The sequence below is a fragment of the Botryllus schlosseri genome, chromosome 6 (assembly GCF_051294905.1).
Source record: "Botryllus schlosseri isolate E-star chromosome 6, Bs_hap1, whole genome shotgun sequence".
In the NCBI taxonomy this organism is placed as follows: domain Eukaryota; kingdom Metazoa; phylum Chordata; class Ascidiacea; order Stolidobranchia; family Styelidae; genus Botryllus; species Botryllus schlosseri.
The window spans coordinates 4480151-4499692 of record NC_137241.1 but is presented as its reverse complement, the minus strand read 5'-3'; the positions used below and the strand labels follow the sequence as shown (position 1 = coordinate 4499692).

The following is a 19542-nucleotide window of genomic DNA, read 5'->3' as shown; positions in this document are numbered from 1 at the left end:
ATGCATATCGCGTTTTATAGCCATAACATGTATTCTAAACCTGAATGTAGGCCTACTGTAGTGTTCTGTAATTATGAGAAGGTATGAATATACAGAGATCTCTAGCCGAAAATATTGGGGTTCATTTCAATATGAATATACTATTCAATTATATATTGCCGTTCTGTACCTCCAAGAAGCTCTTCAGATATCTAGTTATGAAATATAATTCTCAATAAAAGAAAATCTCATATTTAGAACTAATGACCAATGGGGTGGGTATAAAGAAATAATGTCTTTGTTGGCATTTTCCGACGTAAATCAGGGATTTGCGTCACGTTCTTTTCGAAGCAGTAGGACGTAGGAATAAAACGTTTTCATTTTGGTCCTTGGTGTTTTTGCGGCATATAACCTGCTCATGTGGCCTAGCAACGCATGATATGCATACACATGATCTGTGCATACACTGCATATGCATGATGTGCATGAGCATGATGTGAATGAATGAAAAGTAAACGAAGATAATATAAAGGACATCTATTGCTATCGAATGTAGGCTACGCCCATAACAGTAAATAAATGATTATATTTTTACCACGATTGGGTCACGGACAGTACTGATCACCACTGCTAATGTTAGTATATTTTAGCCGGCCATGAAATTCATTCATGGTCGGCCATGAGAATGAGTTTTCCATGACCGGCCAAGAAAGTTTTATAACCGGCCATAGAACAGCACTTTTCATGGCCGGTCAGGGAATATTTGTGGCCGGCCACAAAATAATCCGTGGCCATCGCTGAGTGGCCACGAGAATGCTGAAAGTCAGTTTCATAAATAGTATGACATGGACTCGAGTCTCAATAATATGACTCGCGGACTCGATCCCCTGCTCCGCGATTTGGACTCGGTGGTGACTTGAAAATGACTCGACTTGACTCGTGTCGCAACCATAATAGTGACATTGACTTGTGACTCGGAACCTTGTAACTTGATTACAACGTTGATCGTTACTCGATACTGCTGCTTCAGATGGACAAAATTCTATCCCTTAATTGGGGTAAAGTAGGAGATGTTGATAGCCGCTGGGAATTGTATTAGGGTGGAAAGCAAAGGGAAAATAAGTAGTGAAGGATGTTGAAGTTGAGTGTGAACAAAATTTAAAGTTTTTGAGTGTCAGATAAAATGTTATGTAACAGGGGTAGCCAGACCAGCATACCCGTTTCATTGTCGAGGCGTATATCACAAAACGTTATTACAAAAGAGTCGCAACACACACAAAAAAAGACAAAATTACCCACGATGACGTAAAAAGGTTACTAAATAATGATTTTTGTAGTTTGGTGATGCTTTGACTCCCCGCTTTGGCTTCAAGGTTCATTCTAACTGTGTGTCTTGAAACTGAAGTTTGCGATGTTCTTCTTAATAATGAATTCACCGTCTGAATATGGATATTTATACCAGCGAATATTTCATGATACAAAGAAACTGGCTTCACTACTCGCATCTACGTCCATGTTGAAAGTTGTAAATAATTTGTCGCTTTTACAGGAGACTTTAGCTCATTAAGCTCATTTCCCCGTAATTCAGACTTTGGTGAGTAGGATAATTAATGAGACATTGTCCTAAACATGAAAGATATGCGTAAACTAGAAGTTGCCAAGTTAATGTATATCAGTTCCATTGCGATCACTGCCCGGAAAATTCCAATGACTTCTTTACCTCAGAATCGAAAGCACAAGAGTAGCCTACAACACACGCGCGAGCATGTCTCTTCTTTACATCGTCTGGGCCTTGGTGGGTTTGGGTGTCTGTTAAAAGAATACTACAACTACGAGTCACTATTGAGCCCCGAACAATCGAACATATACTAGAATCGAGTCTGATAGTCACGATCGTGACTCAATCGCGAGACAGATTTATTTATTTTCATTTTTAGGTTTCATTCATATTTTATAGCTAACAGAATGCGTGACGTTGCGACTGTGGAACAGTGAGTGACTTCCCACCAATTTCTACCGTACATTTATTCGTATCATTGACCTCACACGGAGTATGTACTTGCAAATATGAGCAAATGTAAAATATGTGCCTAATATAGAATCCTGCTTTACAGGATAAACAATATTTATGACGATATTTGTCAGCTTTTACATATTTGAAATCAACACACCCGCCGGCTAAATCAAGTAATGCAACGATTTACTGGAGGCTACTATTTCATATATTTTTTCATTTCAAATATGACATCATCTGAAGTTGACATTCGATAGCCTGCAAAGTGCAATGTCGTAGAAATTGCGTTAATCGCGCTTTTAGTTTTGTGGCGGCTACTGCTAGTTTTACATAGTGCATTTAAATTCGATTTTGTTATCATGGAACAGAAGTAGTTACAAAGTATAATACCTTGTTTTCCGATGAAATCGCAATTGACGCACCATTCATATGGATGGATTTAGTCTGTACAACGACTATGGATTCTGCAATGTAACTTCGATTGGGCCATAAGAGGCGTATGCAACTGTGTACTTTGTAGATGTTGGCAGCGCCACGAACAGACAGTTATTTGCTAATTGCTGTTACCGAGCGATCAAAAGCGTACAAGTGCACGAGGACAACACTATCACATTACATTATTCTTCCATGGTGTGATGGTTTTCAAATGTAGCTTTGGAACCAAGCATTTACGGTTGCTGAATCCAAATACTGTTTGACACCTTCTTATCTTCTCATTGCATCGTAATCCTGTTGTGCATATAACTGATGAAAATTGTTAATAAACTGAACCTGAACCTGAGCACTGAGCAGTGGTTCTCAATCATTTTGACCTCTCGCGAACCGATAAAACTTCAAAACAAATGCTGCAGACCGGTGAATAACCTTCAAAAATATATATTGACCGTAAATTTAGTGTCGACAAATGTATGCAATTCATTTGTAATATTGAAAATTTCCTTTCATGCTACCTTTTCGATATTTTATTTATAGGTTTCTGCGAGAAGCTGGCGAAGTCAGCTAAGACCACTAACTTGACTGCGATTGCTCGGTTCTTTTGAAGAAAATGGGACTGTTTCCTATAGCCCAGTGGTTCTCAAACGGGGGGAGCGCCCCGGGGAGCGCGAAGCCACGTGAAAGAAAAAGGATGTTTCTTGAACTCGTAATGAGTATAATTTGTGCTGAAACTTTTTAACAACGCCAATATTCTTAATTGTATTGCGTCGCATCGCATTACGTCAATTGCGTCGTGCCATCCCTACACCGGTGCTAGATTTTATCTGATACCGCGAAACTTGGACCTATGAGAATAGGTCTCTAGATTAAGAGTAGCTGCTGGCGAATGAGTGAAGCGTTTTTTTATTTAGTTTATTGTCAGAGGTACGTTTCCGCTAAGTTCAAGTAGGGCAATACAAGGGATTAGACACTAAAGTCGCTAAAATATCCAAGTGCTACGTGGTACCATTGCGTTGATTATTTTTGACAAAATATTCTGGTGAAAATTTTTTCGCGCTTGGCGTGATTTGCATGCAGCTCGTAATTGTTAATTTGTGTATAATCTGAATTTCATACGTGATAATTCTCTCTTCAGTCATATATACCCTTCCATGCCATCTAACTATCTTGGAATTTCAATCATTATGGTCGCTGTTTTTAACATATTTTTGATGAGACGACAAGGGGGGGGGGATGCGACATTTTTCACTATCATCAAGGGGGCGTGTCCAAAAAAGTTTGATAACCACTGCACTACAGCCTGTATTATAATGCCTAGTGTTGCTTAATCGCAATGTCGGAATTTAACGAAGTTTTTGTAAAAGTCCCCGTAGTTTTCACACATACCTTTTGCGAAACGAGTTGTAGGCTTACAGTTTCGTACAGCACTGGCAGCATTGTTACGTACCCTCAAAGTATAGAACTGTCTGTTACCACAGCATGCAGAAAATACGTTCCAAACTTCTAAATCTAATTATAATCTGATGTTTTATTTCTATAATTAACGATAAGCGTCCTAATTATTGCATTTGGGAATTGAAATACAAAATCCTCGTATACTTGGCGGACCGGTAGAAAACTTGCCACGGACCGGTGGTTGAGAGCCACTCGTTTAGACAGTCGGTATTAATCAATAATATGAAAGATTCTTCACGAAAAAAAGCCCCTCCTCGTCATCTTATCCGCGTTAGCGGTGTCTTACCAAAAGCTTAGAAGTGGGCCGTGCTACAAGTCGGCAGTTACGGAGTAGAAATGAATATCGGAATGGTGTAAATGACCATGATAGTTGAAAAACACCATGAATACCACAAACATACATACAATAATATGAAAGATTCTTATTCACGAAAAAAACTTTCAACGACTAGTGTTCTTCAGCCTATATTTTGATGCGAGTCAACTTATTCGAGTGTCATAATTGCAGTAGTTCACCTGTTCCTCATTTGCATTGACTATAAAGGATAATATAATACCTTCTGCTTGTCTGGATTATCGCTGCTAGGATACCTTTGGATATCCAAGGATTGTGAAGTAATTGAAAGCGCGACTCTTGAGTGTACCAGAATGGGCATGACCGTTTAATAAATGTCCTCGATTGCACTCTCAAACATATCACAGTATTCTACGAAATATGCTAGGAGATGAAAGTTTTGTATAGAATCTGGTGAACACATATTGAGATTCCGCGGCTTATTGGGAAGATCAATACCCTCGTGGTCTCGTTAATAACATTCTAAGGACTTATATTAGCTTCTTCCGACTTCAACTATCGCAAGAACTGGAAAATGATCAGATATTACACATAAACACACATCACGGCTGAATTTTCCGTGTGAATATATTCGTGTCTATATGACCGAGAGACGTTTCTGGTAAAAGACGAATACGAGGAAAGAGATGAAAAGAGATTTTTTTATACCGGAAAGCGTCGATGACTATATTCTGTAAGGTTTAACCCTGAAACCAGTAGATTTGAGAGAAGCGATTTGATATTTTGGGTAGTCGTTGAAATGAAGAGGTGGTCAGGACCGCATTTACTTTTTCGGCGTATTCAAGTAGGCATTTGCGTGCTTGCACTATACTTACTCTGGTTTTGAGATATGTTTGCATCGCTTTCATGTGTGGAATTGTCAGTAGAACTGGTCGAAATTACGACTGCATCAAAGCAATTGAATGTATTTTTTGAAAATATCGATATTTGTACTGTCATTAGACATTTGCATCATCCTATAGAAGTGCTATAGAAGTGGTGACATCAAATTTCGAAAGTAAACTGCTATAAGTACGCCACACTTCGACCAAATCTCATTTTTGAAAATACTTTTGTAAATACTTTTAATACCGTCATTTTCCATTTCCACTCTAAATAGTTTTGACGCGTCTTATAAATCGCTACATATACTTTTAAGTAGAAATTTATAGCGCTAATTCTACATCGACTCGAGTACCGGTACCAATGCTGACAACTTTGACCACCTCTGTTCAAATGAGGACAACGAATGGGATAATCGCGTCATGCATACTGGCGATCATTTTTGCTGCGGACCAACACGAGGAAATGCGATGCAAAGCACGTCCAGGATGTCATCTGGCTAAATGCGATCCCGGACTGATGCCTTCCAGTTTGAACGCGAATGAATATCCAGTTACATGCGTGAGGTCATCCGTTCACGACGGAGAGGAATACAACGATTTGAAAAGGAACATGCAAGCTTTACAAGCAGGTAGTTCCATTGTGTGCATATGTCTACATCAGTGATTATCAATACCTTTACTAACCTGAGCAACACGCTAATCTGCAATTCTTCGACGAACACCAAATCTTCGCCTATAGTTACAAAAAAAAATTAAACGACATTACTAGGGATCGTGCGAACTGCTGAAATATTCTGGTTGCTGTAAACGCGAACCTGAACATATGACGTCACGTGACGTCATATTGCTGATTCCAACCCTACATTTCCGTAAAGTTATATAATAATGTACATTATAATTAGCGAAGACTTAGGCCATATTATGCACACATGCATATTTGTAAACGTCACCTGATGTATCAAATGAAACAATCAAATGCTATAATAATTGCACAAAATCGCTCTGCCAACAATCTCGACGAGGACTAGGCTAGACCGGACGGATGTATTCTTTAGAGCAGGGGTCATCAACCTTTTTGCTACCGAGGGCTACTTTTGCGTAATGATTGAAGCGGCGGGCTACTATTTACTCCCACCGTTTACACGTACCACACTGAATTTCCGCTTTGATATTCATAGCACTGGGCAGGACTGGACATGTTATTTGTTTCTATAGCAGTCAGTGGGACTGGGAAGCCTGGCATTGTATGATATCAACTAGTGCGCTGTACTCTGGTATGTAACGTGACACTGCAATTCTGAGTGAGTGTTCCAGATGTGCATTAATTAAGCGTGTTTTGTGTTTGTTTTTGATGAAGTTCATGTCCGAAAAGGCTGATTCACAACGATAAGTTGAACCATAGACGCTTGCAACCTTCATAGCTGCTGCGCGCATAGCCGCATACACCACTGTACTTTTCCGTATCAACAAGGCACCAAATGTTTGCTGCAGACTGAGGTGGGGGTCATTTTGCAGCGTTACAATTTCAATCTCCAACTGTTCAGCATCCAGAAATGACAAGATTTCATTATACCGGACAGCAGCAACGATCACAGAAAGTTAGAAACATGGTATACTAAACTGCGTTCAGTGTAACAGAAACAAGCTGTGTCAAAAGATGCAATACGTAATGGGTATACAGATATTGAAAATCTGCTAGTACTTCACGGCTATCTGACTCAGAATAGCTATATTGTTTACTACTTTGGCATTGTCCTGGACGTTGAGTTATCATAACGGAACCCCCCGCCATTTCAAGAAGACCGTGGATTGCATTCCGTCATGTCGCCTTTATAGGCAATGCGCCGTATCTTCAATTTCTGGTGATTCTATCACATACATCTATATATAACTAATTGTAGTTGAGGATATTCTTAAGTGTTTATATATGTAAGTTACATGTTAGAGTGTTTTAAACAAGAATAGCTGAATCAATCAATGTATATATTTAAAAGCTCACCGGTAATAATCTGACGAATATTGGTAAATCCTGCTATTCCACCTATTTTTAGGACGGGCTTGCGGGCTACTCACCTAGTCCTCGCGGGCTACCTGGGGCCCGCGGGCACCGGGTTGGTGACCCTTGCTTTAGACTAGAGTGTAACACCGGTTTCTATACTTGCGCCAGATATTATCTCAAAAACAAGTTATACGGTAGCCAACACCCCAATCGGACGTATTTGGTTTTTATGATACAAAAAGGATAGCAAATCAAAATAGATGCTGTACGCCCGATAGATTTTTTACATTAGACATCCCTGAGTTATTTATATCAATTTCGTTAATGTAAATGACTGATTGGTTGACTAATCACAATTCACTGACTTGTAGTGTGGTTCGTTCTTCCTATTGTGTGATTGTTGGCAAAGCTCACAGCAGAGAGTCACTAAAGATTCATAAACGGAAAGGTGAATATTCTGAGCGAACTTCCGAGTCTAATGACAAGTTCACAGACAATGCAACCTTAGGATACCAATGAAATGCAGTTTGCAGAACTTTTTTTGACTCTGTAAACAATTTTGAGGGAGACCGACGTTTCGTGAAATAAATGGCAGAATGACATTTGATGACCGCTTCTAGAAATATCATGGACAGTCGCTCTTAAGCAGCACTGCGCTCTGAATGTGATGTAATCTCAACTTAAAGTTGACGGTGTGGAAATCATTTTGGCAGCAGCCGGGAAGTCATCGCAGAAGTAACGCTGTGAATTTCTACTGCAAGTAAAAGTAGTAATTTCGAAGACGTGTATGAAAATTACCTATTTACGTAATTGCATTTGATTGACGCGCCACATGCATTCAAATTAGAGGTTACCGGGAAGTGCCTACTTTTTAAAATGCGGCACGTATCCTCCGGACTAACGCAAAATGAATAATGACATTAGAACTAGTTACAATGTTTGAAAACATATTTCGTTAGGGTGATATTTAACGTGGTTCTTACGACAATTTCACTAATAAAAGTAATGCAATCTTATCCCCAAATTACTTTCGAATTGTCACAATTTAAATTGCTAAAATCAGGTATTCTTGCCTATAAACTGTCCAAGTAGTAGTGAAAGTAATACAAATATGCAATACCAATCTGAGCAATCCAAAAAAGTCTTCATTTCTGACCAACTCTGCATACGGGCCTGTTTCATTGTTGCTGTCTTGAGCGATACTTTATGTGGAAGTATATAGTTCTTATTGCATATCTCAAGTTTTGATAGCCATGTACTGGATATTACGAGTCTTCTTTATGACGTATGTTTGACATCCCTGGATGAGGCTATTTATTTATTGATGATAAGGTCATTTGAACGGTATGTATAGCCTATGTCGCGATTAACATTAATTTTTTTCATCACAGCATTTGCTTCATTGAATCATAAAAATATCAGAATGGAAAGAAACGATGCCAAGATATCAAAAGGTACGGTTCATCACCTTGCCTCTTCCAAATTACAATTGAACAAGTATCCCATACGAAGGCAGTCATCGGATAAGTGTTTGGGAAGTGCAGTTTCGTTCGGACCTATTTCATTAACGTTACACGATAGCCTATATCAATTCGTGCAGTCGATGCAGGTAGTTGCCAATAGTCCACTACTGCCTCGATGATCGCTACTTTTTGTAGCAAAGTGATACATATAGGACACATCTGCTTAAGTATACATAACTTTGAGAATTCATAAGGAATTTATACGAGGTAGCTCCCTGCTATTATTATGAATGACATTGTCCATGTCAGATTTAGTTTCGCGACGTATGAAATAGGACGGAAAGGTGTCGAAAGTAGCAATCGGTGCCTATGTCCGTCTTTCGAGCAAAATTTGCATCAGTACCCATGATACTTGTAAACGATATAGTTTGATGCATACTGAAGCTATTGTTTGGTATCTCGAATATACCATGGTTACCATATTTTCGTGGTCCAAACTCAGGACACTCTTCAGTGCCCACGAGTGTTAATATGACGCCACAATAGCACTGCTTTGCCTACCCTTTGGATGCCGAAGGGGATTTTTGAATACAGTGTCATCTCTGATTTGAGCTCTCGGGCTAGGCTAGATCTTCTCATTTGGCCTGCAACATACTTCTTGTTGCACTATTGTTCTACTGCTTTCATTGCTGCATAATTTTCTTCGTCCAATATACGCTCTTATCGTTTAGGACTTGTCATAAATTTTGCTATATCGACCAAGATATAACGCCCTCAGCTATTAGCCCAGCTCCACTGATCTATATGAACCCCAAAAAAACGCTGTATTGTCGTTTATGAGGTAACAATGAAGTCGTTACTCGTAACGCAACAATCATTTGTTTTAAATATTGTTAAGTCGATGCGGTTTGAGACGGTGTTTTGTTACCATCAGGAGCGAAACATCAGATTGTCAACTCACCAAAACGCTGGTCTCCCCCCTAAGCTGACCAACGCAACATCAGGAGAGCTTCCCACCTCACTTCTCTTTTTCTTCCACTATGCATATTATCATTTCACTTTACAAATAACAGCAACGAAAATAGAATCTTTCCGTAGTGAGACAAGCATAGTATTTAGCGATTCACAAACGACCCAGAATAAAGAGAAGGCAAGATCTATCTATTTATATCACCCGCTTACTACAGGTATTATAGGTTTCTAGTCATTTAAAGAGAGTAAAAAATTTAAAGTTCATGAATGAATTCTGTCAATATTATTGGTTCTTCCATGATTACTATCACATTGTTATCCTCTCTCCGCCCATGTGATCGAAGTTAGCGGTAGAGCTGATAAAGGTGATGGCTTCGAACATACTAGGCAGCCTACGTAATTATATATCATATCATCAATTGAGGGGGTGCGGTGGTAAAGGTCCTGGTCGTAACGCCTTGTCCACAAAGCAGTTTGCGCCTCATTTCCACGCCCCATAGTTTAAGAAACCCTGAACTTGTATGAACAAAACCTAATACTGTTTCTCTTAAAAGATAATTACCAATTTGCGTCGCGTCGTGTACGAGTTGCAGACAGGTTTAAGGCATGCAGCTTTGGCGAGCTGAGATTGTCCGCAACTAACAACCTAGAAAAATTCGAATTAAAATACAATTTACAATTACATTGTAAATGACCAGCACAATTTAAACAATTTGGTTATTTCTAGAAATGGAAGCGCTGAAGATCCAATTATCGAAATCGGACCAAAGCAATAAAGAACTTTCGAATGGTATGTTATTTTTGACATGGGAGTTAGGAGCGTATCATAATCATTTCGGTTTTTTCACAAAAAGGATTCCGTCGAACAGGAGATGTTTCCGTTACATCTTGACCACAAAAGTCATTTTACCATAGGGGTAGCCCTTACCCCCTACATATTTAAAGGGCAATGTCCCGTCAATTTTAAATTGCTGATTTGCTGCACTCTGCTTAGTACTATAGCCATTTAGAAATCTGGAATCCTGCAATCAATCCCGTGGTTAATTCCATGCAATGCAACACCACGACGCGACCGTTTTAAGCATGATAATATTATCATAGGCATATAGCTTACATATTTCTATTGAAATCCAAATCTCGATCTCTTCATTGCAGATCTAGCTTATGGTCACCAGTGTTGGGATCAAGTCACTACCTTCGAGTCGCGAGTCATTTCCAGTCATTGCCCATTTTGACTCGAGTCAAGTCACTCGATTTTAGGAGGTGACTCGAGTCAAGTCGAGTCAAGTCAAGTCAAGTCACGAGTCAAGTCACAATTCTAGTCAAGCTGCCTTTTCGAAGTATGAGGCATGATTACGTCATTGCATTTTGCTAGCTGTCTGAAATACAGATTGAGTGGTCATTTATTTAGAGCCGATGAACGAACATAGAGTTAAATATACACGCAAGAAGGCGCTGTATCGCTCACAAGTACGTAGAACTGCTAAACTACGAAAGTAATTGCATAGCGTCAGTTTATAGTTACCTGCCAAGATAGAGAATAGAGAAACGAATTGATAAGATTCAATACATTACCCATTTACAAATTGATATGATACAATTCGAGCCTGTGGCAATGGTCGAGGACTATATAAACTATATTCGAATTCCATTTTAATAAAACAACAGGTTTGTTCAAGGTAAGAACAGAGAACAGAAATAGACATTTTGCAATTAAATTACTTTACTGTACTAGTTTACGACAACACAAGCTGTAAGCTTCGATCACTTCGTTTGTGGTCAATTTATTTGTGAGAGAACGATGGAGGATCGCAGTAACAGGCACGACCATTGAATGATTGGTCGCTCTCACGGGTTACACCGGCGTTTCGCGAACAATCCGAACATATGCAAGATACAGTGATTTTTATCGACAGCGATTACTTGATGACTTGAAATTGACTCGTGAATTTTGCTCCGAGTCACGAGTCAATCGACCTTTCTGATACGCCGAGTCAAGTCAAGTCAAGTCATTTAAAAAAGTGATTCGAGTATGACTCGAGTCATCCCAACACTGATGGTCACTAGCAATGTTCCCTCCAATTTTTCTGAGTTTGCCCTCGATTTACCCTCACTCCTCCGGTAATGTGTGTCGTTGACTAACAAAAGTCATCATTCCGACTCAACTAACGTATTACCCACTTTTTTACAATAACATCTGGTGTTAATTTAAAAAAAATTCCCGATTTCCTCGAATTTTGCGAGACTCTGATGTTCGCTGCGACGGACTCGAGTTTTACAAATAGAGATGGTGATGCTTCGTCTGATTACGAATTACTGATTACAAATTAGTTGATGTACATTTGTACATTTGAAATGGTCGTCAATTTGATCAGATGATCATCAATGCCTTCTGCGAAATATATAGTGATAATTTTTTTTCGAACCACGGGTGGCTTCTTTTTTGTGCGCGGCACACAATTTACTGTGCGCGCAGACTTAGCCAGCAGTGCGCGCAGTTTAAAGGGAATATTGGTCACTAGTATATGCCTACTATATTTTCAGCACTTCAAAAGACGACAGTTTTTTTGCGGGCATGTAAAACAAAAGTAGAATTGTTTCGTCTGAGTTTGAGGATGTTTTACATTTCCTTGCCAGTTGCAGGCAGAAGTTATACAAAAACAAATTAAAGCCCAACTTATAAAAATATACAAAAAAAATACCAAATCATTTTTTTATTCATATTCATGCAGTTCATGAATATTTGTCTGTTCCCTTAACTTTGCCATGTGACGCTCTCTTGCGATTTTGCTGGACGTGTATCACGGTCAGACATGGGGTAATCGCGATTAGTAATCGTAATCGATTACGACGATTACAGCATTTTCAAGTAATCGTAATCGCAATCGATTACATTCGAGAAAATTCCGAAGTAATCGTAATCGTAATCGACTACTTCCCATATTTAATCGATTTCTTTGCAAAAGAACGATTACTTTTTATTTGTACAGGACTATGAGATAAACTGAACATTCTTGAACAAGGAAGAGGTATCATACCAGTTAGTGATAGCACAAACGTCAGATTTTCAAATGCCACTGCTCATTATTACGTCAGAAGGGGACTATTGGCTTTGCTCGTCATTGCGTAAGAAGTATCCAGCTATCCACACATAGTGAATAGATATTCGATGTGCATTAGTGTGATTGTAAGAACACTCACCGTACTGCATATCAGGTTATCAATACATTCCAGACGCCACTACATCGCAGCAGGATAATTAACCACCACTCTGCCTAGTTTCAAATAGTAACTTTTGTATTGATGTTTGGTTATGCTTAGTTAAACGCGGTTTGACCGTTGCTGCTTGGCGAGCAGTAGGCCTATGTAGTACGAACGTACACCGGACAAAGGTTTGAAATTTTGTAGCCTACTCGTCAAATAAAACATTACGGTTTCCACGACGAAGCATTAAAATCAACAGCTGCTGATATATATCATAACCGAGCTGGTTCTCGTAATGGCCGCTTGCATTACATTATCTGTATTAAGTTGTAGGCAGAATATTATGTTTACTTTCTCTTATTCTCATATGATTCTACTTGAAACGGGCGCTAATCGTTATTTCACAATTCTTTACTCAACATTTGGGCCTGCCGTCATAGCCATCGGCTTATATACAATGTTAGCGTGGCATGTAGCTCAAATCAGGACAAACACAGCAAATCGTCCCCCACTCCAAACGTTGCTCTTGGGCCCCCATAGGGTAGTAAATTTTCAAGTTGAAGATTTAATTTCGTCAATAATATTGGTAATTGCATTATATTACTATTCATTTTTAATCCTCTCTCAGCCCCCGATGGTCAGATTTACCTGAAGAGCTGGAGGCACGTAATTCATAATTATAAAATCTGGTATCTTGTAATAATTAGTTACTTTAGGGTATGTTGTTAATTCGTGACCTCCGGTCTGTTGTATAATCAAAAGATATTGTTGTGGCCCAAACGTAGCAGACTAAAAGAAATACTTGCGTGAGACGCCCACACTAATTGCCATGTCTTTAATGCTCTGTGGGTGCCCGGGTGGCATTTGCATTGTGGGCTCAGATTGGAAGGACCGGACTATTAGTCACGCCCACCCAGCGCGGCTATTGACAATGGGCACATACCCCAAGTTTCGGGCTATGTCTTTCATTAGTAGCACACTTCGTGGATTCGCATGTTGGCCGAAACTGCATATGTGTTTTGGTGTGACGTGGCGCGGTATTGACTGGCACCTAAATGCCTATTACTACAAATTATGCATGCTTTTTTTCTTGGCGCATGTATTTCAAAATCAAGCTATCTAGTAGAGACATTCAAATCGCGATGCTCGTAGATAATTTTCAAGTTCATGAAATCTCTCGCAAATAGTCTATAATTTGTGTTGGTTTACGAAATACTTTTGAGTCCCCTTCGAGCTCGCTCCTCACCCTATTAGGAAATTTGGGGTGCGACATTTGTGGACCTGGCAAGAATGCAAATCGTTGGGTGCGATAAATCGTCCTCTATAAAATAGGCAATGGGTACTTTATGACATAACAAGCAATTATCGCGTCTTTATTTAACTTCTAAGATGCAAAATAAATGCAATCGTGAGTAATCGTGATTACTTTTCCAATGTAATCGTAATCGTAATCGACTACTTCCTGATTCTGCTGTAATCGTAATCGTAATCGTAATCGCGTCATTCAGAAGTAATCGTAATCGCAATCGATTACATTCACGAAGTAATCACCCCATGTCTGATCACGGTATCAGGATAAGTGAATATATTTTCATGAAGTGCGCCTATCTGTATTGGCATTGGTCATTTTGCGTAAGACGCGATGGTGCACTTGCAATTGCGAATGTGGCGATCACCTATCAACTGCTGACAGTGTGGTACCATCAACCAAATTTACATTTGAAACTATTTATTGGAGTACTTTATAGATCATTATTTTCTACATGCACTCGATATAGTTTTGTCGTGTCTTGGAATCGCTACTTCTACCTGTAATTAAGTAGAAATTTACGGTGTTGCAGCTACTTCTACTAGCAACTATCACTACAACGAGCATCTATACATAAGTATAAAATTTTGAGTAAGGCTACTCAGTTGGACTTTGTACGAAGTAGCTAGCCTATATATATTTGTTATCACTGAACGACATTGACAGCTTCATGTTTCGCTTCTCGGGGTATAAAATAAGATGGGAAAGTTCCAGGATCAATCGCCTCCTGTATCCTACTTTTGAGCAAAAAAAATGCATCAATACCCATGATATTGGGGAATGATAGTTTGATGCACACTGAAGCTATCGTCTCTTATCTCGCATTGACTAATAACTTCATGTTTATGGAGATAACTTGCGCAGGATATGCAACGCAAACATGATGTTCGTTGCTGCTACATCTATAAACTACATAGGAAATGTTCAGAGGACTGTAAAAAATTTGATTAATTCTAGAAATGGAAGTGCTGAAGACCCAATTATCGAAATCAGACCAAAGAAATGAAGCACTCTCGAAAGGTATATGTTAATTTTGACATAGAAGCCTATAATTCTCATTTTTCTTTTTTTTCTTTTTGTCACAAAGTGGATTCCGTCGATCGGGAGATGTTTCTGTTATATCTTAACTGCAACAGTCATATTACCGTAGCCACACTTTGAATATGCGTCACTCATGCTTTGCAAAATTCCGACCCACCTCAGCAATGCTACATAAAGATGATGTGATCTCAAATTTTAACTGGAATGGTGAAAAGATTTTGGGCATCAGTCATGTTTTTTAGAAAGCCGCCGTTTTGGAACTGCATCTACAAGATTGTCACGAATTGTACCCTACCATTCCACTCCATCTATCTCTGTGCTATTGAGGTCAATCGTCATCGATTCTTGATCCCCTGCGAAATTTCTGACACTCAATTTTTCAAAGTTGCACTTTTTCGATGCGACCTCTAAGGCTCTAACTTGGTCTTATTTTTTCAGAATGACAAGAAAAATACGTAATATCGTCACGTATTTTACTTGCACATGATACAACAACACACTCTAATTGCAACTTGCAACATATATAAATATATAGTCGCCAGATTGGCCGAGAATCGGTATTACGCTATAACCATCCCTTAAAAATGTCTTCTGATCTGAAAAATTTAGGTAAGATCAGAAATTCTGAAGGACATATCCACCATAAATAATGCAAAGAAGGTCCTTACAGCGACGCGACAAAATCAAGTCGCGTGATGATGAGTGACTTAAATTCTACTGAGATTGATGGAGTGGAATGGTGCCTTTCGTGAATATCTTTTCGCTTCAATTTGAATACATTGACTTTCTGAGGAAAATGACTGCCGAAAAACTTTTCACATTAGCAACTTCAAAAGCGGCCACTGGGGGAGATGTGGGACCGATGAGACACTGGGGCAGAAAATACTTGAAAAATTATGTATGAAAATCCCATGATTACACTCGGTGAATTTTTCTTCAATTGCATGCTGGCAGAATCTTTCCTCGCATGCAACAAACTTCGAAATGCGCGAGTTATGGGATCCCCGGTACAACCGAAAGAGTCGAATTACGACATACAATCCAAATGTGTCTGATTGAGAACTTCTGTGTCCGTGACTATTTAGTTTCAACATCGTCGTTTTTTTTAAAACACCCACTCCTAGCAAATATTCCTATTTGGTAATCCGGCACCTATAGTCCTACATGCGGTGTCCATGTGATTTCAGAGTTGAACGCCCTGAGGGTCAAAACGAATGGTTTGGAATCGCACCTTGCAACACCAAACACAGGTAAATGGTCGGTTATTTCGTTTTATAATATTTATTCGTATCAGCGCGAATGATCATGGCGGGGATTTTAACCATACAGAAATATGCCGTCGCGAAGAATGGCGTTAGTCTGCGGCCTAGCCGGCATTCAGACAAGTAAATCGAAACTACAGTTGATGCTCTTCATTCGATGAAACGTTTTCGCGCTAGATTGCAGTTGGAATTCGCTACTCATGACCTGTCATCAACCCAGAATACCTGGCATTGTAATTATTTTTAGGCTATATTCACCACTGCCTTTAGTAATTTTGAATTGAAGGCAGAGTTGGCAGAAATAGTCATCGTAAGTACTGAAGTAGAAACAAAAATTACGGCATTCTATACCAGTTTGGCTTAATAACTCCGAAGCGGTAAAGTAGGAGTCTTAGAATATGATCACTCAAGACTCGAGAGTAAGTAATGCAAGTAAGCAAAACCTACTTGAGTATTCCTAAAAAGTATAAATATTTTGTTACTGACCATTTTTATTAAAGGATTGACCATGATCACAAAGTTTATGAGGCTTTCATATCATATGATATGTCCCACATGCCCCCAATAGGTCGTTGACATGACTCTGATCAAGCAAGCATGGGTAAAAAAAATCCAGGATGGAGAGATTTCCATCGCTGTCATTCGTCGTGTGACGATTAACAAACGAATTTTATTATTTTGTAGCTCTTGTGAGAAGTTGTGAAGGTGCCAAATTGAAATCAGCATTACCACGTAACGATTCTGGGGGTGTATTTAACTCGTACATACCAACTATTGGATTCAGGGGCGTATTCTGTGACGTAACTGACGATGGAGGAAACTGGACCGTAAGTTGAATGCTTGAGTGTCGTAGAAAAAATTTGACTTCTATTTCCATTCATATAAAAGATTTTCCAGCGAAGAATGAACGGAGACGTTGATTTCGACAGAAATTGGGATGATTATGTGAAAGGATTCGGCGATTTGCAAGGAGATCATTGGTTGGGTATGAAGTCTCATATATGACTTTTGTGGCCAATTCGATCTCATGAATTGCGCGTGGTGCAATATAACAAACGTTGTTACTGCACATTTTCTAGTAAATTTACAGAGCTTCTTGGAGGTACAGAACTTCAATATACAATTGAATAGTATATTCATATTGAAATGAACCCGAATATTTTCGGCTGACACTCGTCAGGGGTAATCGTCAGCAACTAGTAGAGAATTGGAAAGAACATTGTATATCAACAATCGTATCACAAAATATGACGTCACCAGCAATGTACTATTTTTAGGCGGTACACGAACTCCTTTTGTTGACAGAGTTTTGGTTGGTGTATTTTGATAAAAGTCGACTCCAAGGCACGCAAATCGAATTGTGAACGGCCCTGCCCAACGATTCGAAATCGGTCGTCTCGATAATTATTCGCACAAATCGGAATATCTAACAGATGTTTACTATTCAATAGTAATTTTAAAGTAAAAAAAGCGAAATCGGCTGTTTTTAGTCTTGATCAACTAACCTTTCTGATTTGGTAAAAGTGTCTTCCTTTCCCGATTCCAAAATACGGTAACCACATGAATAAGTTATATAGAATTTTCATGTGACTTCCGAAATGACTGGAGTACAAGTCGGGCAACACACAAATTGACCAACGTTGAGTCGAGGAAATAAAAAATTGCGGCTTGAGGCAATACAACCCCTTGTCATATACTCTCTCATGGACCGTAAAAAGCTGGATACTGATGAGGTATATACCAGATTGGTACAGCCTCATGTCATGCAAATGATAGTTTCGCGATAGGACGGTGGCTTCGACCGAAGGGTTCATGGACTGCATTTTTGCTACATTCTGGACCGCCTCCTCGATATTGAACTAGCGACCCAGCGCTTCCTACGTCAGTATCATAATCGCCCCGGGGGAGCACCCACGTAAAACAAACTCCGCTATTTCGGGAAGAACAAGACGTCCCGGAGATATCAGTCCGGGAATTTCCCTGTCTGTCAATAAAAGAACATGATACTTGTAGGCTACTCGACAAACGTTTAGTAGCGAAACGTAACCAAGTAAATAACAGAGCATGCCAACTCAGAAACAGCCAGAAATTACTACATCACCGGTAGTAAGTTCTGTCAGTAGAGAAAAACTACTTCAATACTTCGTAAAAGTACTTTGATATTACAGCAGTGCTTCCTGAAAGTAAAAGTAATTGCATGGTTTGTACTGACCGTGACCACCAGGTTTTTTAAGGTTCGGTTTGAGTGCCCGCTAAGTAGTTTTGAGAGACCGTAAGTGTTTCATTTAAATAGTGAAAAGTAGCCATAAAATGAATTATTCGACAAGACACAGCTAAATGATAGTGACAGCGACCAAACAGCCTGCCCAACACGGCCGCTAAACAAGTTTGCTGCACAATCAAACAGAGTGTGCTTGTTGGCTTCTGCTTGCTATGTTTCCACACGTAAAAACAGATCATTATGCGCCATTAATCAGAAATAAGCATTGACGACTATCGAAGGTGCACTTCTTTTGTGACTAACTCTTTTATTCAGCTGTTATCTGTACCTCCACTTCTTCTTCTTTTTGGACGTGAACTATTGATCGTAGGCTATATTCGTATTATTGACAATAGACATATAGCGAGATACAACCATTACTTTTCTACTGTAGTTGCAAGTCCAAATTTTAGGAACGGTCCCCCGAAACACCTTAAAATATCACTGCTGACCACTTCTAACCTATACCGCAGCATCGACATAAATTGATGATCATAATAGACATCTCCTTTATTTCAGGCCTGGAAACAATGCATCAAATTACAAACGGGGAGAACATGATGGAGTTGAAAATAAAAATGATCAAGGGAAATGGAATTCAGTGTTGGGATCAAGTCACTACCTTCGAGTCACGAGTCATTTCGAGTCATTGCACATTTTGACTCGAGTCAAGTCAAGTCAATCGATTTTCAAAGGTGACTCGAGTCAAGTCAAGTCACTCGATTTTTAAAGGTGACTCGAGTCAAGTCGAGTCAAGTCAAGTTGCCTTTTCGAAGTATGAGGCATGATTACGTCATTGCATTTTGCTAGGTTCTGAAATACAGATTGAGTGGTCATTGCTTCTGAACCGATGAACGAATATAGAATTAAATGCAAGAAGGCGCTGTATTGCTCACATATACGTAGAACTGTTAAAATTGAGAAACGAATTGCTAAGATGCAATACATTACCCATTGACATACTGATAAG

At 39.3% G+C, this 19542-nt stretch overlaps 1 protein-coding gene across 1 annotated transcript; it reads left to right on the top strand.

Annotated features, from left to right (window-relative positions):
• The first annotated feature begins 12 nt into the window (after nt 1-12).
• Nucleotides 13-19234, top strand: LOC145442071 (uncharacterized). The gene is made up of 8 exons (XM_080320065.1): nt 13-5691; nt 8453-8515; nt 10224-10286; nt 14967-15029; nt 16238-16300; nt 16997-17139; nt 17201-17297; nt 19092-19234. Exons 1-8 carry the CDS (start codon nt 5424-5426, stop codon nt 19232-19234), a joined length of 903 nt encoding a protein of 300 aa, XP_080176191.1. The 5' UTR covers nt 13-5423.
• Nucleotides 19235-19542: the final 308 nt, after the last annotated feature.